We start from the raw sequence: 23,146 nt of genomic DNA, 5'->3' as shown, positions 1-23,146 counted from the left end.
ATTGGCACGCGCACGCACAGATACCATTTCCCCCACAGCTCTGGAGCGGCTGCTACATTAGCCTCGTTAGATATGCAAAGCGGGCCAATTAGCAGCTCAGTGTGCAGGAAGTGACACGTTCCACCTGAAGAAGCGCAAAAACAACGTCAGTGTCCACAGCCAGCAATAAATCATGCCTTTGTGAGTCACTGTGTGTGCAGTTTCGGACACACTTGAATTATGGGCTCATTAGTTATAAACTCCCCCCCAAAAAAACTCATTTGAAACTACATGGAATGGAATTTGTTCTCCTCTCCAGGAAAATATCAATCGTTGCATCCATTGTACTGTTTTCTCACCAATATATTGCTGTGAAATTGACTGAAAACACAAGACAAACAGCTGCAGTGAGGTGCGTGCTGCTTTTGATTCAAACCATTTCGAGGTGTCAGGCTGTTTCCTGCAAGTGGAATCCCTCGCAGCACACCAGCACCATCAAATCCAACAGCAGGAGGATACAATGCTATCTCTGCTGCAGAGAACACAGACTTGTTTTTTACTCCATGGGGCATTTCATATGCAGATCATCGAGGACTGAAGGTTCAAAATGCATCTGCAATGAGTGGAAATACAACTGCACACTTGATTTAGACCAGTACATTGGTTTCATACTGACACCAAGAAGCCACTGAGTAGAAATCACCACTGATCTGTGTCAGTAAATATTGTACCTCAAATTTTTGTATTAAAATCCTAATAGTTTATACTTTCATAGAAGAATAAAAGGACAGTGATTTGTGCAGTTAAAAGGACACACCTTCCATCTCAGTAAAGATCAAAGCACCATGCCGCATGCATGTTAACTTAAACTCTGTTTTTTCCAACACCTAACAACCTTTTAGTTCCAGGGTATCACACAAGGCTTTCAATTTGTGCTAAATAAGTGATTAATAACAATTTCTGTCACTAAATCTAGATAATTCAATCAGATATGTTTCAAAAACCATCAACTGCACAAATACAGAGGAAACGAACACTCCGCCATCTCCAAGCTAGCACACAGCTACAACCTCCTGTGTGGACACACCTGTCAGTCAAAGCAGCCCCACCCCTAACTTTAAGTCTCATCAGTATCCAAAACACCAAACGGGTTTGTGTGCAAGGCTGTAAACATGCTTTTTAAAATGGGAATCAAGTCCAAGTCAGGTTCTGTGAAGGCTTTTTCTGGAAACATAAGAAAGCTTGTAAGAAAATGAACAGTGAGGCACATTATCAGACCACCATTGTGCAGCTATACAGGAGGAGAGAGGAGGGACAGAGCCCCCCGAGTAGAGCTGTTCCCACTGTCATACACTCATGACAGATTTAGCCTACTATTATTAGTTGACAATAGCGGACAGTTACAAACAAAGAGTGAAACAGTATCAGTATCATCTGCTGGTTCTTTATTTTTTTATATGTGTAATGGAAAGTAATATGATACATTACATGTATAGTTATTACGTTTGTTCTGATAGACTTGTTTTCCTGGTGATGTTGCATTTCTATATCTCAACAATAAAATGAGTTTAATGTACCCTGATATTTATTGTAAAACCAATCCCCCACCCTCATATGTTTTTATATCTGTTTGATGGTTTGCTGGTGTATTCCTTTTCTTTGTTATTGTTGTTGCATGAAACCATCAACGGGAGTGTGTTTCACACGACTGCCTTTCTTCTACTCTTTTTTTAGTGCATTACGCTTTCTTTGCCGGCAGATTTTCTGATTCTTCCTCTTCTCTTTTTCAGGTGCTGGTTTGGCACACTCGCACAGAGAAACCACATCTCGCAAACGAGCCCAAACATCGAAAGGACACCGTCGCCATCGAGGTGTGATCGGGGCCATCTCTTGGCTGAGACTTCCAGCAGCACTCTGCTTTCCTCTGCCTTTCGGGTTAATACAATCTGCTGGTGATGGACAGAGTCTCTGAGGAGCTGCATGATTCAAGACTCCTTGCTGTCTTTCAAACATGCTCTGTGAGAACTGGATAGCACCAAATACCTTTTACAAACTGGAATGACCTAGACTGTTCATTTCCTCGCATCCACAGCCTGCTGATGTAAAAAGTAAATGTTACTAGAAATGTAACATATCGTGTTGCTGAACTGAAAAGTGCCATGTGAGACGCATCGAATCATTGATATGTTTTTTTTAATTAACAATTCTGTGTCCTAATTAAAACCATGAAATTGTGATAGAATTGCTAAAAGAAGAAAAGGCTTGTGTGCCGGATGTGAGGCATACTGCTAAGGTTTCCTAGTGTGAAAGGAATGTTTAACATTTTTGTAGGGATGCACTGATACCAACACCAGTATTGTTTACCCGTTTGATACTGTGTTCATGTAGCTACTCTGATAACAGCTGTCACACAATGCTAACCTCTCCTCTAGGAGTTGGCTCTCCCACTAGTTTGTAAAGTCCTGTTCCCAAAACTTTGAGTTCAGTGTTATGACTGTCATCAGCATTTTTGAAACCAGACATCACAAGCACAGCTGTGAAACTGAAGGACACTACATGTTTATAGGGTAGCTGCTTTTCAGTCCACAAGTAAGCCCACCCTAAAGTATATTCTACTTTATTGTTCTTGTGGACACTTATTGGGACTAAAATTTGCAAAATAAGAATTGTGTTGTATTCATTAGGATTTAAAATGTGTGATTGAGATCATAAACTCATCAGGAACGTTGTTACTGTGGATTAAGGCCTTTCTAGGCTGCCACAGGGCGAGAGGAAGAGGACACCCTTAGTAGTCTATTGAAGACTCAATTAGAAACAGCAACAGAGGCAGTAAGACAACATACCCAGTCACTGCCCAAAGTCTGCAAATCCAAATGATATTAGATGGCCTTAAAGGAACATCAGTTTGATGATACAGAGCCAACTGAGCATTCATGTTACAGGAAACATTTATTTGAATTCTGTAATTAAATATCTCTGTTCTTAGTATTGGCAAGTACCCTAATGTAAGTTTGATTGAAAAAAGAAGAAGGTATTTCTGGATCCCTACAGTTTTAGAAACATGATTGTTTACTGGTACCAATTTCACACCCATGCCAAAAACTGGCATCAGAAGGCTTTCAACATAAAATTAGCTTAGCGTGAAGACTGGAAGGTAAAATATAATTATTTAAAAAAATAACCCCAGTAATGACCCTAAACACCTCCACACATCCTGTGTTGAATTTTTGCTCATTGTTAGCTAAACAGAGCAGAAATGGCTATCCTGATCCTTTAAGGAATCTGGCCGAATATCTTGCTAGCATTCTAGCAAGATTACAGTCTTTGCTATAAAATGCAACATAACCCACTACAATTTAATTTAAAAAAAATTCTAGAGATAATGTAGTAACTAGCTTCAAATGTGTTTGTAGAGGCATCTTTGAACTTTAATTAGGGGCAGGCAATTAGCTTTCCTTCTCTGGTAGTTTTTATGCTAAGCTAGGCTCCAACTCTGTAATTAATAAAACATTTTTTCCAACCTCACTCTTGGAAACTGAAGAAAGTGTATTTCCTAAATTACTGGGACATTACTATTCTTCCCATAATTCCCCTGAAAAATTTGGGTGTGTTTAAAAAAAAAAACAACAGTTTGAATCCTTTTCATCAAAGTTTTAGCTCAGATTTCACAGTAATGTCAGTTCGACTGCTGGCTGTGAAATGCCAATCAGATTCTGTCAGGAACAGCCGCCCCGGTCTTCTTTGTTTAAATTAAATCACATGAATGTCTCAAAGTTAATGCTGTTAAGGTTGATTGATGCCTAAATACTATTTAATTATTAGAATGAGCTGATCATATAAACCTAATGAAGTGACAACATGCGTTTTCTCCTCCGTGTATATGAGGAATGTAATGAAGTTTGGAAGTGGCCCACATCAAGTAACAACACTCCTGACAAGCAGCCATCAATAATGTAGCATCTGTGAGCTGACAACATAGGAAACCCATCTGTCAGCAGAGAAGGAAAAAGAAATGGAGAAGCTGGTATATAAGCGGTACAACACAGGCGGCCACTTTCACTGTTCTAATGTGCAAAGAGCTCTTTTCCTGACAGCAGTATTGTCCTGAGCACTGAAGTTTAGAGGGGACTGTATGTACAGTTGTGTTTGATGTACACACAAGAAATAAAAACAAGCCTTATTATCCAGGATTCAACAGCTTTTATTTCAAATGACTCACTTGTAAAACAGGCATCAGAAAAAAAAAAGGAGAAAAGAAAGTAAAAGATCTCAAAAAGATAAAACCATATTTTTAGAGTCATTAAACAAAGATGATCACAGAAAATTTCCTGCATATTTACAGTTTTAATGCATAAAACACATCTTTTTCCCTGTACTAGGCACCAGAAAATGTAAACACACTGGAAATAAACCTGGATGACATTAAGTTATTAAGAATATGTTGTTATAAACGTTCTCCCACAGAGTGCTACAGTTATTGCATGGCAGAGGGACCCTGTACAGACATGAATCTCTGCATCGGCGCTCGGCAGTGTGATCTGAAGAACTGAAGAGTAATGATGATGTAATGATGAACCCATCAAGGATTTTCATACAGGTCCACTTTAATCTACCACTGTTCAGTCCCATTCCCGCTGCCAATCTAGCCCTCTGATTGGTCATCCAGGTTTATTTGCTGCAGACTAACTGTGCTTTTCTTGTACTACACACAACAAAACATCACACAGCGAATGGCGGAACATACGGTTACAGCATCATACATGGAAGGACAAGCATTCTGGGTGTCACACTGGTCCAGAATTTCAAATAAAAAGACAGATTTCCAACTCAGTAGTTGGGACCAAACTGCCAGTTCTTCTATATTTACCACTCAACAAAAATCTGAGACGCAGAATCACAATCAACCACTGATACAGTACCTGCTCTGCTATTTAAAGTTTAGTTAAGACATACTGTTGTGATCCCAGGATTCCAGTGGTGATTTAATTTCCCTCAAGGCGCATGGGAGAGGGTGCACACTTCAACAACAAGGAATATTTTAACTGGGTTGGAGCCCAGTCTGCACTAAACCTAACGCGTTTGGTTTTAAAACACTTCAAAACATCACAGCGAGGCCACCAAAGGCACCCAGGGGACTGCGGGAACGCCCAGCAATTACTGAGACTTAAAGGGAATGTTTGACATTTGAAGGTTTGTGTTGTTTTTTTTAATGCAGCCATCAATTTGAGTAACATGGACAAGTTTACCTTCGGTTGACAAAGTATACTGGATAATGAGATGTGTCTCTACACACGTATGTGTGTTTGTGTGTATAAATACATATAACGATAAAAGACATGTCAAACAAAGCATCGGCTTTGTTAAGCATTAGCTCTTTTAAATAACTACGCTAACTGTGCTAATGGCTTCTGTTTGTTAAAGAGATGTATGTTCATGGTACTCAAGATGAAAGAGTGCAGTTATTGCAGTCTGTCCCTGTCATGTCGCTAGATAACTAAGCAGATGAGTCGGTGACCAGTTCCAGAAAATTCTTTTAGCTAGCACCTGTAGGTTAAGAATTGCCCTAGCGCTATGTAGCAACTAGCTGAACGGAAAGATTTTAAACAGTTTTAAAAAGTCAAAAATAAAAATAAAAACTGAAAACTACACATTGACTACACACATTGATGTTTGTCTGACATATAAGCGGATATGTAATAAGGATAAGCTAAGGGTCGAGTAACTCTGGCACCTTAATTGTGAATCAATTGCCGAGCAGCTAACAACATACAATAACGCAAAGTCTAGAAATCAGGAAACCTGTGATAATATATTTACATTTACAGTGTGAACTGTTTGAATTGCGATACATTGGAGATTTTGTTTAACTTTAGAGAGACTTCAGTTTGTTTGTTTTGGTTGTTGTTTTTGGATCATTTTGAACAGTATCAGATTAGCATATCTACATATCGTCTGCTAAATTAAGCTAACTGCATCTAACTGCTAGCTTCAAGTTTTACAGCAAACAAAGTTTTTTCTTCTTCTTTTTTCAAGAAAATATGTACTTATATATTTAGACCTGTGGATGTGTGGGGAAAACAGTAGTTTTAGATTATATGTCAGCAAGCCCAAGCATAACACATTTTATTTCTCTAACTTTAAAATATTATAATTATATAATACTTTTTAAAAAAAGTATTACTATCAAAACAAAAACCATAAAATAGAAAAGAAAATGGAACAATTTAGGCTATTTAATTGTTTATTTAAAAAAAAAGTCTACCATAAACACAGAGATTTATTATATACCTTGGGCAAGTGGTTTCCCCACAACTGAAAACCACTGGTGTAAGTCATCAGTACACTGTCTGCTGTGGGAATAAGCTGAACCCGCAGAGACTGAAACAAGACAGCTTGACTTCACACGTTTCAAAGGGAAAATGGTTGAACTGTTTGATCATTAGTGCAAAAATAAAAGTAACACCTACTGTATTAGCAGGTCAGCGAGACCTCATTTTTTTTAGCAGAGGCTAAAAAACCTTCGACCAAAGTTTTTCTGAGCTGAAGCATTGACCTCTCTCCCCTGAAAAAACCCAGGAGATTCACTTTTTTTTTTTCACATAAATACAGTACTGCTTGGACGATTATCTGCTACGAGGCTGTGCTTGCCCTAAAGGAGCAGGAAGGGAAGGAAGAGGGACCATCACAATATACAGTGCAGAGAGAAGGGAGAGGACAGGTAGCATAGACCAACCACAAGACAGCCATATCTACTGCAGATACTGAGAGACTAACTATCCAGTTTGGTAATGATATCATCTTAGTATTACAGACACTTGGAGTCTTTGCTCCAGCAGCTTTGTTACATCTCTTTTGTTTTCTTTGTCTTTTTCCGACAACAACAAAAAGGAAACCAGAAAAGAAAAGGAAGTCAACTATAGACGCAACATAGCGGTTGCCGGGTTTTTTTCGTTTTGTTTTTTACTGCTCCAATCCATTGTGATGTCATCTTGGCCCTCTAAAGGAACTGCGGTGAAGGTGTGTTGGGGCACACGGACTGTCCTTGCTGTATATAATCAGAGCTGAAGGTACATGGATTGGTTGGAAAATATGGGTGTTTTCTTGCCATGTCGCTGCCCTCCACTCCCCACTACCACATCCTCTGGACCCCATCCTCGTCACTTCCACAGCTGAGTGCTGAGGGTCTGGCCTGAAGCCGGGGATGGAGCTGCGGGCCAACCGGCCCCAGGGGTGCCTGATTGGCTGGAAGCAGCTGGCGCAGGCCCTCCACCACTCAGAGCCATGCCTGACATCTGCTGGGTCATCTGAGATAGAAAACAGAGGAGAAAAGTTACTGTTTGAGTTCATCAGAGCAAACACAGAGTTATTCTGTCATTTCAGAGCCTGGAGGTGAGTGTTGGGGTTTCTCCATCCTTTAACTCCATTTCCTGGCTTATTTCCAACCCTCTTTAACATCCCCTCTGTTCATAAATGCTCCCTGCCCTCTCGCCTCTCTTTTCACAATCCCTCACCCTCTTCCACATCCCTAACTCACTCCCCTTCTTCCCTCCATTCGGTCTTATCTATTATGAATGTGCTTTGGTGCAGTGCTGCTCACTTATCTGGTCATCAGAGAGCTGAGAGCGTGTGTGTAGGTACTGTGTGTGTAGTAATGCATGTGTGTCAGCTAACCAAGCACTCATCAGCTCACCGTTCCATCTTCTGCACAAAATGCGCGTGTGTGCATGCACACACACACACACACACACACACACACACACACACACACACACACTTTCATGCACTGTACAGCTGCGTTAGTGCGGACTACTGACTTCCATACACTGGGGTGAGGGCACTTTGGTCATCACATTTTAGGCAGAACTTCAAAGGTAGGGTTCAGACTTTCAGTCAGCTTCATGTTTGGACTTTGTTAGGGGTACTAAGAAAGGAGTGAATGTAATAGGTTAATAAAAGACAACTATATAAAACCAACAAACCCAAAGCATCTCAGAGGCAATTTATGTTCGCTGAATAATCTCAGTTGTAAAATGTAACCTCATACACCAGGGTTCAGAGAGCATAAGAAGATTCAGATATAACACTTTAACACCTCTTAATACCACTGGGGTTGGACACTATGGACATGCTTTATTTTTCGTTTTTTATATAATATCATATGATATGATGGTGTGATGACTGTCCATATGTTCAACACCTTTTCTCTAAGTTATTTTTCATCCTTACACATAACTTGGACATCTATGGTTTGATTTCTTTGCATGTGTGGATTGGATGGGTTGTTACAAACTGCTGAGAATTTCATGTCAATAATATATTTACTTAGAAAATTAGTGATGTGTTCAATACTTATTTTACCCCTGTATATATTCAGAAAAACACTTCTAATTATATGAGTTATGACTTCTGCTGCAACAATCAGATGTTTGGGTGAGAATTTGATGTAAAAACATGAACACATCTGTGTTTACTACCAACCACAGATTACGTGAGTATTGTTGCTGGCCCACCCCTTTAGGACCACAACTTACTGACGGATGATTGCTTTTCAATCAACAAACTGTCTGGATTCCTCCATCAGCTGATGTGATCCAAACGCACAGTGGCTGGATGTATGGCTAAATAATGGATCCTGACCACCCTCTGCACGTATTCAACACACTGCTGGCCACTGTTTTCAAATTCAAATGTAAGAAGGACTTCATTTCATATTTTTGGATTTAGAATTTGATTAATTGAATTCCTTTTTCTTTGTTTCTATTTTTTTTTTTTTTTTAACATTTTTAAGCACATCTGTTGGGATTATTTTTGCATATTTTTACATATTTATTTTTGGCCTTCAGGCTTCTTCTGGGCATATACTCTAGATAAGCTACTGTGGTGCCCTGCACTCCCAGCTTTAAACCCTAAGACACTTTTTTAAAAGGGTGAATCTATTCATGAGGCCAAAAACAGGCTGTAAACATTTCCATTTCATGGCTCAGCTTAGGCATTTTAACATGCGGCTGAATGGGAACTGACTCAATTTGGAGCCTCGAGTGGCCATTACATGAACTGTAGTTTTTGGTAATTGCACATTTTATTTTTTCATTTTATTTAATTTCAGTTGCACCACATGAACTTTGTCTTTTGTATTATTACAGTTTATATATTTTGAATTAAATGATAAGGACTGATAATGAGAACTTGTAATTATTCATGCTTTCCCATTTTTGTTAACCAATAAGTAGCTAGCAACAGTGGCATGGGAACAGACAAAGGCAAGAAGGGAACAGTTTGACATCAATAAAACGCTCAAAAACATGTTTAGAAAAACAGAGCGAAGCGATGAGAGGATTGCTGTGGGGGATGTGGCAGTCCTGAAGACATTAAGAGGGAGAACAGGTGTTGTTGCACCATCATGAAACATTTCTGTGCCAAAAACCCCCGAAAAAAAAGTCAATGTAAATCCCTACATGCTGCCAACCCATATGGAAAAGATATATACATAAATCTTATAAAGTTTGTATCTGTCTTGTGTGAAACTTGTATGAAAAGCATACAAGAGTGAAAACAGATATAAAATCCCTTGAAAAATTATATAAATGAAACTTGTATATTTTGGATACTTACTAAAACAATATATGAAAGTAATGAGAAAGTGGCCACTTTCATGAGTAAATCATATAAGCCTGATATGATTCACTATATGAAGTAAGCCACATCTTAAGCAAGTCTTTTATAAGTTTTTAATATTTCTTTTTCTTATGGGAATGCTGTGCAGAAAAACTGAAAAATCATGCAATGAGGATACAGTGAAGAAAATATTAACAGTGAACTGAGCTGATCTGAAATTCTATTTTTGTAACTTCTGTGTCACATTTAAAAATTCATTCAGATTTAGCCATTGAGATCTAGGCTGAATAAAGCCAACCTGAATCGCTTCATGACTCATCTGCCAGGCCCTGAAAACTCATTCACATGAAAGCTGGTGAATGCTGCAAGTTCTCTTGAATCCTTTCTGGACGAGACAAAAGAATGAATGTCTTTGTGGACTGAGCTGTTCTTTTTAGACATCCACTGTATTTCATGACTGCCTGCTTTGAACATTGGACAGAAATATACATTGGGGATTTCACTGATACAATCTGAAGCACCAGTGAAGTAAAACATTATGCAACTGTAGTAAATACATCCTTTTAGGTTGTGACCACAGAAAGTATTCAATAGACGAACTTTTCCTGGTAATGGTTCACGGGGGTATGATTTCTGTGTAAAACGTAATATTTCCTCTTTCGATTTAGAAAACCAGATTGCTCTAATAAATAACTAATATAAAGAAAGAAAGATGCATTTAAGAGACCATGGGAAGAAAAGATTAATGTAGACACAGTGATGCAGTTACGGCAAAAGCACAAGTGTATCTAAACACATAAAGGGGGATTGCTGCTGGTGTCTGTTTCACATCTTTCCCTGGACAGACAATTTTTCACGTCCAATTTAATTTTGTTCTATCAGATGAACTGTTACTATGCTTCCACATTATAGACTGCAATCACCTGCACCAGTTAAGTACGAGTTTAATAATCTAAGAGCATTTCTGTCAGGGATGTGATTAGAAGTCACCGAAACTCTCTGAATGTTGGACTAATCTTGGAAGCACTTACGTCACCAAAAGGAAATCCTACAGCAGATGCTCCTTCAGTAACATTAGCTCTATGAATGGCCATGAAGTGGGCCACTGCAACATTAGTGAAGGATTCTACAATATACAGGCATGTGAAAAATACAGTTTTGAAACACTTTAGGCAAAACCACATCAACTGCCAAGGAAGGTGGTGGAGGGGTAATGATTTGAGTCACGGGACTTGGGAACCTCGCAGCGATTGAGTTGTATACCAAAGTATTCTAGAGTCAAAATGTGAGGCCCAAATTGGGTCATGCATCAGGTGAAAGATCCCCAAACAGCAGCAAATCTACACCAGAATCACTGAAAAAGTATAGACTGAAGGTGTTGCAGTGGCCCAGTCAAAGTCCAGACCCTCGCCTGATTAAAATGCTGTGGCTGGACCTTAAAGAGCTGTGACCCGTGATGCATGTGAATGCATGTTGTGGACAACATCAACAGAACAATGTGTTGCACCCATACAGTTTATGCAACAAAGCTTTGTTAGCCTCACCCTCCTGAGACCCAGCACATTCACTATGTCCTCTGCAGTGGGAAAATCTGAAAGATACTTTTTTCCTTGGTTCTCAGGAGGTTAGATAGTGAGTCTTAACTTTTCACCTTCTTGTCCAAATAAGGTTGATTGCAGCTCCAAGAAAGACACTATCATTGAGGCTTCAAATTGGGAAGCCAAGAAACCAGTGCATGGCATCATGGTGGCTATGACCATCTGTTATATACAGTCTATGGTATTATTATGTAATTTCATTCCAAATTGGCTGGAAAACAGTTATAACCAATGATCAAGTCACACAAATCATCAAATTTCATTCTGCATTCTAAGTAGTATTAAAAGATCCTAAATCAAAGGTTATATACTAAGTAATGTACTGTTCTGGGCAGAATTAGGAACAAAGGAATAAAGGCATGTGACAGAATAAAAGAAAAAAAACCCTCATATTATTATACAGTAACCCTGGTTATAAAAAAGATTGAATAGCTGATTAAAGCTGCACCTCTTGGGCTTTTACTACATTGGTGAGGTTATTACTGCACCGAGCTCCACACAGAATTGGGGAACAGATCTAAGTGTGAATCTATATATTCACAGCAACTGGAGTGGGCAAAAAGCTAAATGTTAATCATCATTCTGACTGCACTTTAATACAGAGATTTATATTTCTTCCTGTTACCTGGCCCATATTCCACTGTCCTTGCTGCATGCTGTACATGTTCTGTCCTTGGTTGGCAGGCATCGCACCCTGCTGCATGCTCATGTAGCCCCCATTTGGCAGTGCCATCCTAGACACCATGGCCCCAGACCCCATCATGGTGGTGGTGGGTGGGATACTTCCAGCCACTGCTGTGGCGTAGCCCTGCGGAGTGAACTGCATCTGAGGCTGGCCCATGTACACACTGCCTGCAATACAAGACAACAGAATATGCCTTCAAACTTTGCCTTCAAATTCAAATATAAGAATCTTCAGGAAGTCAAACATCCCAAATTACAATCAATAAAACAAACAAACGTACTAGCACTCATCCTGTAAAGATGTTGAGAAACAGTAAAAACATAAAAACAAACGGGGAATGCACAAAGAACAGTGAGGTGAAGAGCTGCAGGTGATATCCTTTGACTGGGATTTCATTGAAGAGTGACATCTCTAACAGGTCACCAAAGAGTGCTGCATTCAGTGTGTGGCAAGAAGACGGATGATAATAGGGAAAGGCAGATTCTTGACATTTTTATTAAAAATGATGACCTGATGAACCTTCTCAGAGCCAAAGAGCCACTAGCTGCTCTTGTATTGCCCAAATGCCATCAGCAATGCACTGGGTCACCGTGAAAAAGTGATAAAAAGCTCTGGTGCAACTTGAGGCAGATGAGATGTGTAGTTTGAGGACCTTGGAATTTTGTCTGTTTTTTGAAGACAATGTTGTTAAATTGGCTTTGTGAGACAATGACCTTCAGTTGGTACTAAGGAGGTTTTCAGCAGTGGTTGAAATAGCTGTAATGTCAGCATTTCATAGTCTAAAGATACAGTGTCTTTCCTAAAAATTAATTGCTTCCTGTAGGCTGGCACTAAGTTGCCAGGCTTTTACTGCAGCCACCTTCAGTGGTTTTTCTGTGGGTCTCTCTGCCTTCGGTAACTGAAAGTATGCTCTTATGGACTGACATCAGATGACTGCATTGTATTAACGAATATACACTTTCTTTCCTTGAAAAATTGTAGAGTTGCTATAGCAATATGTTTTGGGTCATTTTCAGTGAAGTGGTTGGCTTTGTCACCTCACTGCAAGGTACTTGCAGTATATAGAATAAAGTCCTGTATGCCTGTATGGTGGGAAATCACACAAACTGGTTACTGTGCAAGTACAAAAACAATTTCCATTTGTGCTATGAAGCTGTATCCAATCAGTTTTGAAGCATTTGGCTCAATCTGAGCTCATGAGTTCATCCTTCTACTTCTGTCGTTTACATCATTAATAAATAGAACCTTGGTTCTACCATGTTCGGCAGATGAGTTTCCTCCCTACTGTGGCTGGACTCTTTCTCAGGGCTGGACTCTCTCTTTCTCAAAACTGGGGACCGAAAGTTATGTTCCAACTATAGGTTGATCACATTCTTTAATCTCCCTGGGAAAGTCTATGCCAGAGTACTGGAATGGAGAATCCTTCCATTACTTGAACTTCAGATCCAGGAGGAATAATGCGGTACGGGTCTACATGTGTTTTGTTTACTTCAAAGGCTTCAATTGGGGGGTTCTTTGGGAAAATGGGGTATTTGGTCCATTGTAAATGGCAATTTGGTACCTGTGCAACCACAGCAAGAGCCTAGTCTAAATTGCCAGCATTTAATGTGGCTCATTTACAGTGGGTGTTTGATTCTGCCAAGGCTGCCTTTAATCACCGATTCTGTTCATAGTTTTTATGAACAGAATATCTAGGTGTAGCCAGGTGTTGGAGCGTCTACACTTTGGTGGCTTCAACATTTCATCTTTGCTTTTTAAAGATGATGTTCTATTTTGTTGCCTTCATTAGGTTGTGTTCCGTTCCTCGCACTGGAATGGTTTGCAGCCAGGTGTGAAGAAACTGGAAAGAGAATCACCTTGATTCTCTGCCAGAAAACAGGGAAGTGCACACTACAGGTTTTGAGTTGCTGCCCCAATTGGAGTAGTTTAAGTATCTCAGGATCTTGCACTACCAAGTAGATCTTGTAGTTGGTCAGGGAAGAGTGGAGTGGGAGATTGACAGACAGATTGAACCAATGTCTGATGCATGATAGGGTGAGTAGCTTGGTCATTCAAAAGTAGAGCTGCTGGTGATCCACAGTGATTATGTCTCCTAGGTGAGATGTTTTGGGCATGTCCTACGAAGAGGAGACCCCCAGGCCTCACCGGAGATTTGGCTGGTGTTGGAATTTTCATGTGTATCAAATGGACTTTTGGCTGAAACAATCCTTGGATACAAGATATGACATCCACAGTTAGCTCATTTAAACCAGGTGATGAGGCTCAAGTTTCCTGTGCGACTTCCACTGAATGTTTTCCAGGAAAAGAGATCCTGACCTCTTACCAGTTACATAGTTCACCCGGTATGGGAACACTTCATAACCTCACAAGAAGAAACAGAACAGGTTGTTGGGAAGAAGGACATCTGCAGAGTTAGCTTGATACCATCAGGCAGGCAAAAACAAACTATTTTTGCCTGCTTCCCTGCTTTGCTCTGTGCATGTACAAAATGAGAGACTGTCCTCTCATATTATAATATATCCTCTTTAGCACAAGTCATAATGCCCCACAGGTTTTAGTCTTTAGCTGTTATAAAGCCAAAAAAATCAGTACAGATCCATGGACAAATAGCTAATCCACAGATCACTGACGAAGCAATGTTTTTTGGCCTTCTGTATATTCTGACATTCTGATCACCTCATTGTTGGCTGCACTTAGAGCCTTTCCATTGCAGCATGGATAAGTGCACACAGTCCCGCGCACACATACAGTGCATGCAGGATGAAAGTCTGATTTTTGAGCATTAGCCTGGCAAGGTTCTTTTGGCTTTGATCTCAATCTGCATTTATTTGGATTCAGAGAGGACAATACGCAGAAAGCCCTTCATTCCATTCCTAATCCTTGATACATCAGTGTAAACATGGAACACTATAATCAATGCATGTGCCTGCTGTAAAAATCTGCTGCCTGTTTTCTCCCACCAAGCAGAAAACATGCAGCACTAATGCTTTCCCACACAGGCTGATGGATGATGTATGTGTGAACATCCGCCTACCTATACATCCTCGCACAGGCGCTCATGCACACTCTCCTGACACTTCAGTCTTTACACATAATAACTGTGAGATGAAAGCGAACCTGCAGACACTTCGCTATTTTTACTGCTGCACTGGGACCCTAGTAAATGCAGTGTGAACTAGACGTCCCTGCTTTTCAGCACGCTGACCTTTCATCTTTACTCTCCTACGTTTTTATGATGCATCTTCCCTCTAACATGCATGTGTGTGTACAACATTGCCTAGGTGTGCATCTGTTTGTGTGTAAACACCTAGGTCTGAGTCTGCAGCCTTGTATTTATAACCTGCACGTCTTTGCCAGCTTACGAGACGCCGTGTATGTGTAATGTTTGTTTACGCGCTACATTCACAAGACATTTCTACTGCGAGGAACCTTTAAGTCCTTTTTGAACACATGTCCTTCAGCTTGCACATTAAAAAAATGAATTACATTAAGAACATCCTTGAGTGCCGGTTTAAGTTACAGGTTGAGCAGGCAGCTGTATTCAGCCAGGCTAAACGCAGCAGCCCCAGGCCTTCTGCTGCATGCTCTGGACTTCTTTACGTTTCCTTGAACATGTTTCACCTCTCATCCGAGAAGCTTCTTTAAAAGTGCATATTACTCCCACATTAGGTTCATTGGCTTCACTAGCTAATTCTAGTCTTGGAAAAAAAGCATGGGGTTCTCTTCACATACAAAGTTCTGAATCATTGCACCACTTGATATTTTAAAGATCTCATAGATCGTCCCACTTCAGCTGCACTTCAACTTCCTAAAGTTTCTAAAAGTAAAATGGGAGGCAGCGTCTTCAGCTGTCAGGCTTGGAACAGCTCCCAGTTTGGGTTCAGAGTCAAACACCATCCATTTTTAAAATTATTAATCAATCTTTAAGATTAAGTTTGATTAATTAAAACCATCCCCTAGTTTTCTGCTTCAATGAAAGGCTGCTGTGGGACTTCCCTTGATCCTATGATCCACTGAGTGTTTTCTTCTCCCATTTCCTCTTTTACATGCCACTAGTACATGTCAGTAACTTCTGTCTACTTTCTCCCGCAATCTGCGTCTAATCTTGTTTATTTTTTAAGCTCTTTGTTCGTCTGTTTCCCTCTTGTCTTCTAAATGTTCTGATGTTCGAGCCTCATTCAGGAGGTCTCTGTTTTAGCAATCAAATGAGAGAACTTCATTGATTGCTCTCTCTCTGACACTGTGATGCCTTTACCATATAGTGTTTTGAGATGACTGCTGTTGTGAAATGGGACTATATAAATATAATTGAATTGAATGTAAATTGAATTTCAGTCCTCTGATCCACGAGTCCAGTAATGCATATAAATCGTAACTGCCGAGGTTCTTTGTGTGGGGCTATTACTGTAGCAGTAATATTTTCTGCTAAGTGTGTAACTGGATCTCAGTGTGTCTGTGTGTAATCAGATTGCTCAAAATGCATTTAAAGGTTCCTTTACACATTTTCAGATCTGATTACATACAGACACATTAAGATACAGTTACACAACTCTCCAAATGCACTTGCCGGTACTTTTGCTACGATAACAGCTCCCACACCTCTTGCCTTAACAGTAACTATTTTCTGCAGTGGCAGCATGTAATCATTAAAAATGTAGGCTCCCATTCTGGGGGTGATTCTCCAAAGAGGTCACAAGGTTCATGTGAGTGTCCAGAGATAAGAACAAAGCTTAGAAAAGCGTAACGTACAGCAAGTTTTTGTGGAACGTGTATGGGTACCATAAATTGTTTTGTAGCTTCCAAAAAAATACTTCAAACATCCAGGATTACGAAATCTTGCATCTTTTGTTTAACCTGATCAAATCATGATCTTAATTATTAAATTATTGTACTGATGAAGTCAGTGTCAGGAGCTAAAAAAAGAAAAAAAAAAAAAAGATACTTTCTAGTTTCTGCAGAGTGAAGATACAAAAAAAGCTGCCGTTCCATTAAGAGTTATAGAATGTATCAAAAGGTTCTCAAGGTCCAAAAGCTCTTAATGCCATAAGTTTTCATTTTGTGTGCATCTGTAAAGGTGTCAGGCTATGAGCAAGTAAGAATTCTCTTGATTAATAGATCAGCTTTACCAGACAAACACACACATACACAATGTCAGCAGGGTGTGAGTGAGCTCTCAGCCTCTGACTGCTCTCCAAAGTCAGCCACAACTCCACTTGTTTATGTTGTTTTCCACCAGTCTCCTTTTTTCCATCTCTGAAATGTAGACCAAAAATAAACACAGCCTTTTGGCCAGGCTAAAATGTTCTCTTTGCACAAGCAGACACACTGCTGCCTTCATTTGCAGATTTCCAGCCACTTGCGGATCATTTTCCAAGCTATAAACGGATCATCAGCCTTTTAGTCCTCTTAAAACGTTGATATGATGAAAATGTTAGCAATAATTTGACACTTTATAGGTCAAACACAAAACAAAAGTGTAATTTATTTCGAGTTTTGAGGCGGCACAGTGGTGAAGAGGTGCAGACTGTCACCTCATAACAAGAAGGGTCCTCGTTCAATCCTCCCGGCCTTCTTGGGGAGTAGGTTTCAGCTCATGGCCACAGAAACAATGGTGCAATGCAATGCATGCAATTAAATGAAGTTAAATAGCATTTTTATTTATTTATTGTCATTGTCAAGAACAATGAAATTGCGTTTGGGGCTTCCATACAACCCCAAAAAAAGAAGAAAATAATAAATACCCCTTAAAACCCAAGTGTACATATTTAACCCAGTGTGACTCCAATGCAATAAGACAATCCTTAGCAATAATGTTCATAGAAATTCAGACAAAGACCTGAGAAACATGACAAAATACAACAATGCAACCCATTCAATATTATTGTACTGTGAGATATGATATCAGATATGATAGTTATCTATTTAAGAAAGAGGGGGGGGGGGGGGGGGGCAGGAGGGGGAAGAGAATAAAGACATGATGCACCAATGCAGACCAGTTAATTGCTATTAAGAAGTTGGATATGGTTATTGTCCGTGAGAGGGGGGCAGAGAGTAGCGAAAATAAAGTGAGGATTAGTTTTGTTCGGCGGCTCTTGAGAAGATTAAGAGGTCGAGAATCAATGCCAAGCTCACTGCTACACCATCTTTGTGGGTAACGTCCAACCCCATGTTTGAGTGCGGTGTGTAGTTGTAAACAGTTTAGCCAAGACCACTGAAGTTTTTACAGCTGTAATTTAGATTTGGAAGCAGGAAGACCCCCCAGCACTGAACAGAACTGAAAGCCAGAACCTTTATTGAGCCTTGATTTGAGGTGGGTTGCCAAGTGGCTGGCACATGTGCAGCCCTAGTGGGAGAATATCAGCGGAGTATTGAAGATCAGCTTTTCTGCCAGGATTGAGCTTTGTCTCCTGTCTGAACTAACACCATGCTCGATCTTTTGTGGAACGGCTAATATAAAACCGATAATAAATGTGATTTTTTTAAACAAATTTTTAAGCTTTTGTGTCGGTATAGTTCAGTTGACAAAAGACGCTCAAGCTCAGTAAACACATGAGCCTGACCCAAAAGAGAAAGTGGCATGAAATCACAACTCCTTAGCAACAAACTGTCAATCTTTATTTTTTCCCTCTACCAGTCTTAGAAACACCTCCTGCAAACTGTATCCTTTAAAAAGACCTACAAACTTGAGTGACTCTGCTTGAATTGAAAATGTGAGTTTGAGTCAATTGACCAAGCTGCTTTGACTTGATTAACAAAGGGTTAATAATAACTGCTGGCTGTATGAGAGCATGTGTGTTACCTTGTCCTGGAGCAGGCTGTTGCTGGCTTTGTGGCTGACTGCCCACTGAGCTGCTTGCGTACAGGGACAGGATCGAGTCTTTAGATAAAAGCTTCTTCTCCTCTGCTTTCGCTGTGGTAGTGGTGGAGGTAGAGGAGGAAGAAGAGGAGGAGGTGGAGGGGTCCACCTGTGGAGTTGTTATACTGGAACCAGACTGTCAGACAGAAAGACACAGGGCAAGGAGAGAAGCGTCATGAATATATAGACTTTCATCCAGACAGATTATTTCTCATACACTACAATCATGTAGTTGCTCTTGTCACCATACCCTAAAAATATACATGTAATGTAAATCTCACCTAATCAGCAGAAAGAACCAGACCAGAGAAACAAGGCAGAGGAGCTTAGATTTGTTTTCTCACCTATTCTGTCTTACCTATTTTAATCTTTAACGTACATGAGAATAAACATGGTCATAGTTTCAGATGATAATGCCAACGTTTGTGTTAGACCCCAGTCACACTGACAGAAACACAACACCACCAACACCAACCAGCCAACTTGCCATTTACTCTCTGAGCTGTAGGGGAAGTGTTACGAGTGTGACACAAACAGCAAAGGGAGAATATTTGCCTTCATATTAAGAGCTGCACCTGCAGGAAGGCACAACTTTTAATTTGAAGGAGAACGTTTTTAGTTTTCCATCGTGGTTACTGCCGCTTGTGTGTTGGCAAGTCTTTGCAGACAAGTCGACATCTTCCATGCAAACTACAGGCAGCTGGGCAATCTACCAGCATCCAAAGCACTCACGAGTTTTTAAACCTGACAGATTTTACCCAGTGATTGCTGGCAACCTTCAGCAACCATTTGCTAACCAGTCGGGGAATATGCATTTTTCTATGGTGACTTTAAGTTTTCTGGGAGTTACCAGCTAGTCTTTATTCCTTGTGTGAGTGGAGCTTTATCTTTTTCACAGTGACTTCCACTTCCAGTCACTAAGTGATCCCTGTGAGCCAAAAACTCAGGATTCGATATTTTCTACTCTTGGCCGTGAGCAGAGAAGCCTTTCCCAACTATTGTGTAAAATCCTCTGCTAATGAGGGGCAGCCAATCAGAAGAAACTTGGCTTAAAGGAAGGGAAAAAGGGCCAAGGCCAAAACAAAGAGGAATAAGATTTTATATCATGTCAAAGTACTTTAGTAAGTCCGAGAGTCGCCTGCTTTGCTGCTCTTTTCACTGTTGCTAAACTGCTTTGCATAAATGCCAATTACTCACATTTCACAAATTAATTGCCAACAAAATAGGAAATGGTTAGAAAGACAGAACCTGAAGGAAGTGAAGACAAGAGAGCAAGTTCTCAAATAAACATGAGCAGCCATAAAATAACTTTTACTGAATAAACAAAACAAAAAACAAATTAAAAAAATCTGAATATAACATTTTCTGTCTGTCAAACTGTGTGTTTGGCAGATTTGGACATATTCTCTTGCTTGTACTCATAATTATAAAATAAATCCAACAGGTTTGTGTCACTGAATACACAGCAGACTTGGAAATATATTTAGTCATACCTTTGGCTACTCAATGTGCCACAGAGAGAAAAGATGGCCAAGACAGGAAAAAGACTGATGTGAAGATGGAAGAAAAAAAGGGTCTAAACAAAGGGCCGAAAAGCAAGAGTTAAATAAAGGACAAGACAGGGGAGAAAAGAACAGAGGAGACAACATAGGAGAGAGAAGAGAGGAGCATTGTCAGTGTAAGTGAGACGGATGACATTAATTAGGCCGCTGCAAAGAGAGGAAGACGTGAACTGTTGGAGACAGGACACACGCACGCTGTTCCGCTCACATACACCTTTTCATTATTAAGAAAAAAACAAAACAAAAACAGCTTTCATGCACACACCCATTATGTTTAATGGATGGAGCTGACAAAAAAACAACACCTGCTTAAAAGCTCTGCTCAGGTGTGTGTGGGAATGTGTGTGTGTGTACACATGTGAAGAGATGGGACAAAGACTGAAAATAGAAAGGGGGAAGGCGACAGACAGCATGAAGAAGATAAGGAGAGACAGTGTGATAAACAGCAGCTCCTGCAAGCCGCTCTGCAGTGAATAAGCACGCTGCAGTCAGTGTCACAAGCACACATCATATATTACACAAAGTTGCACACCACCCACACACAACACATAAAACACACACACACAGAAATGCAAGCACATGTGTTGTCCTCTGCTGCTTAGCAGGCAGCACTGCGCTCCTCCGTCTCTCCCTGCAGACTTCATCCGACTGGAGGAGGGAAGGCGGAGATGAGGTGGAGGGGGGAATGGAGAAGAAAATGTGGGGCAGGGGGAGCAAGATAGGAAAAAGGAAGGGGAAAAGCAAAAACAGTGTAGGTGAAAGTAAAGGTAGGGGTGGAAAGAGGAGAGAAAAACAAAGTGAACACGGGTGAGCTGAAATGAAAAGCGGCAGGTGAGGATGGAGGAATAACAAGAGCAGAGGAGGTAAGATGGATGGCTAGTCATACCAAGAGACATAAACACACACACACACACACACACACACACACACACACACACACACACACACACACACACACACACAGTCCATTTTCTCTCAAGTGAAGCCAGTTAAGGTGAGTCAGGTATTGAAGGGGGCAGGAGGAGCTTCCTATTAATAGTCATAGAACATTAGCATGAAGGAAGGTGAGAACACCTGATCTCCCTCATGTCAGCGAGCTATATAACATAACTCAGTCACGGAAGCTAAGTCTGTTTCCTGCTAAGCGTTTTGGGGTTTCTTTGCAAAGTTAAAAAGAATATATTTAATAGACTTCAAAATCTCCAGGCTGCAGTAATCGTCAGCCATTCAGCTTCCTTCTTCGGGAAAGTGCTATGGAAGCGACGGCATGACTCAGACAGAGTCTGCAGGCTCTGAACCGCTGAGATAAGACCATCATCTGGGATGATTTGGGAAGGGAGCTATAACATGTGGAGCATGTGGGATGTGAGCCAATTAAAGCAGCTGGCAGGTGGGGTGAGCTTTACCAAGCTGGCACTAACATTGGGTAACTAGCTTCTGATGTCTACTTGTTGATGCAGAGCTATAATAACGCCTTCTGACAATTTGTCTATTTGTTTTAGGAGTCACAACGACAGTAGACTGACCACCATAAAGTTTTCAAATGCATCAATTTAAAAAAAAAAAGTTTTTAGCATAATCAAGTCAAAATTAAAACTCACAAGCAATTTAAATACTGAAACGGGGTGTGCTTCCTGTAATCATTCCTATTGACAATAACAAATAAGGAGTCCTTTTCTAATGTACTTTTAAGGTCAGGGTCCTGTGCAAATTGTGGATGCACATATTAAACATGGCCACAGTTTCAGAGGATGAGATTAGCGTATGCACGAGTAATCCCTCATAACCAAGAGCTCAGGCTTCACACGCTTATGTGAGTAAAACAGAACAATAATATGATCACATCTCTTTGGCTGCGAGCCTCCCAATCCCCTGTTTTTGCGAAGCAGACAATCAGAGGAAAGTTGCCTGAAGGCAGAGGGACTAAAACTGCCTGCTTAACACAAAGGACGTGAGGAGCTGCACCAAGACAAACAGGGTTACTCTAGTAGCCCGATTTCCAAGAATAAACACATGGAGCTGGAAATGTGTCCTCTTTAGAGTATTTTATTTGGAAGTGATTTCTCTCTTCATCACCATCACTTCCAGAGGGTACTAGAACCACAAAGACAAATGACATTACTAATGGCTGTATTGCAATAACAATAACATCTTGTTAATGGACAGAATGTCTGGGTTGGTTTGACCTCTGACCCCCTGAATGATCACTGAACTGAATTTGGTGGTGAAAAATATTTCTAATGTTAATTTAAGAGTTGTTAAAAGAGAATGGTCACTTGTCACCGGAACACTAAAGTAAGGGGTGGGTGCACACAACTGGAGGGTTAATCTGTTATACAATATTACATATCTTTTAGAATAAAAAAACAACAACAAAACAAAACAAATGAAAACTCATAATGAGGATCAGGAAAGGGAGTGTGCATCGGGATCTAGCAATTATATCTGGCCAACAGGCATGTAAACATGCCAAGCTGCTCAGTCTGCATGTGTAACTGCACACACCATCAAATAGAAGCCAGTGATGAATCAGTACAGTACAAATAACACTGCACTTTCAAAAAATCCTATCACCTAGAACACTTGCCAGATCACAGTTTAACACAGTTTGAAACAGTGGAGGAGAACAGGCATGTGCCACAGAGGCACAACTACAAAATTCCACGTAGTGATCAAAAATAGCAGCCACTATGCAGACGTGCAGGGGAAGATGGCCTTAAATGATGAAGTAAAGATGGCTGATATTTACAGACCCACTCCCTTAAATGTATTAGAGTCCCAGGCAGGCTGATAGGTTGCAGTCTTTCAAAACATCATATTACTGTCAAGAGATGTGTTTGGGATGAGGTGA

The 23,146-nt window shown here is 40.3% G+C and overlaps 2 protein-coding genes across 5 annotated transcripts in view; one reads left to right on the top strand and one right to left on the bottom strand.

Annotated features, from left to right (window-relative positions):
* b3gat2 (beta-1,3-glucuronyltransferase 2 (glucuronosyltransferase S)) overlaps positions 1 to 5,312 on the top strand; it is a 64,006-nt gene extending 58,694 nt beyond the window's left edge. The window contains exon 4 of the mRNA XM_004554613.5: positions 1,770 to 5,312. Coding sequence (XP_004554670.1) covers positions 1,770 to 1,856 — 87 coding nt within the window. The 3' untranslated portion in view covers positions 1,857 to 5,312. The remainder of the gene's footprint in view (positions 1 to 1,769) is intronic.
* A 784-nt stretch (positions 5,313 to 6,096) lies between these two features.
* LOC101483689 (stromal membrane-associated protein 1) overlaps positions 6,097 to 23,146 on the bottom strand; it is a 145,483-nt gene continuing 128,433 nt past the window's right edge. For all 4 annotated transcript variants that reach the window (XM_024804617.2, XM_024804618.2, XM_024804619.2 and 1 more), the window contains 3 exons: positions 18,677 to 18,869; positions 11,818 to 12,044; positions 6,097 to 7,283 (listed from right to left, as the gene is read on the bottom strand). In XM_024804617.2, coding sequence (XP_024660385.1) covers positions 7,137 to 7,283; positions 11,818 to 12,044; positions 18,677 to 18,869 — 567 coding nt within the window. In that variant the 3' untranslated portion in view covers positions 6,097 to 7,136. The remainder of the gene's footprint in view (positions 7,284 to 11,817; positions 12,045 to 18,676; positions 18,870 to 23,146) is intronic.

The sequence above is a fragment of the Maylandia zebra genome, linkage group LG13, assembly GCF_041146795.1.
Source record: "Maylandia zebra isolate NMK-2024a linkage group LG13, Mzebra_GT3a, whole genome shotgun sequence".
Lineage (NCBI taxonomy): Eukaryota > Metazoa > Chordata > Actinopteri > Cichliformes > Cichlidae > Maylandia > Maylandia zebra.
The sequence above is the reverse complement of the archived record's forward strand: the minus strand, read 5'-3'. Positions and strand labels throughout refer to the sequence as shown.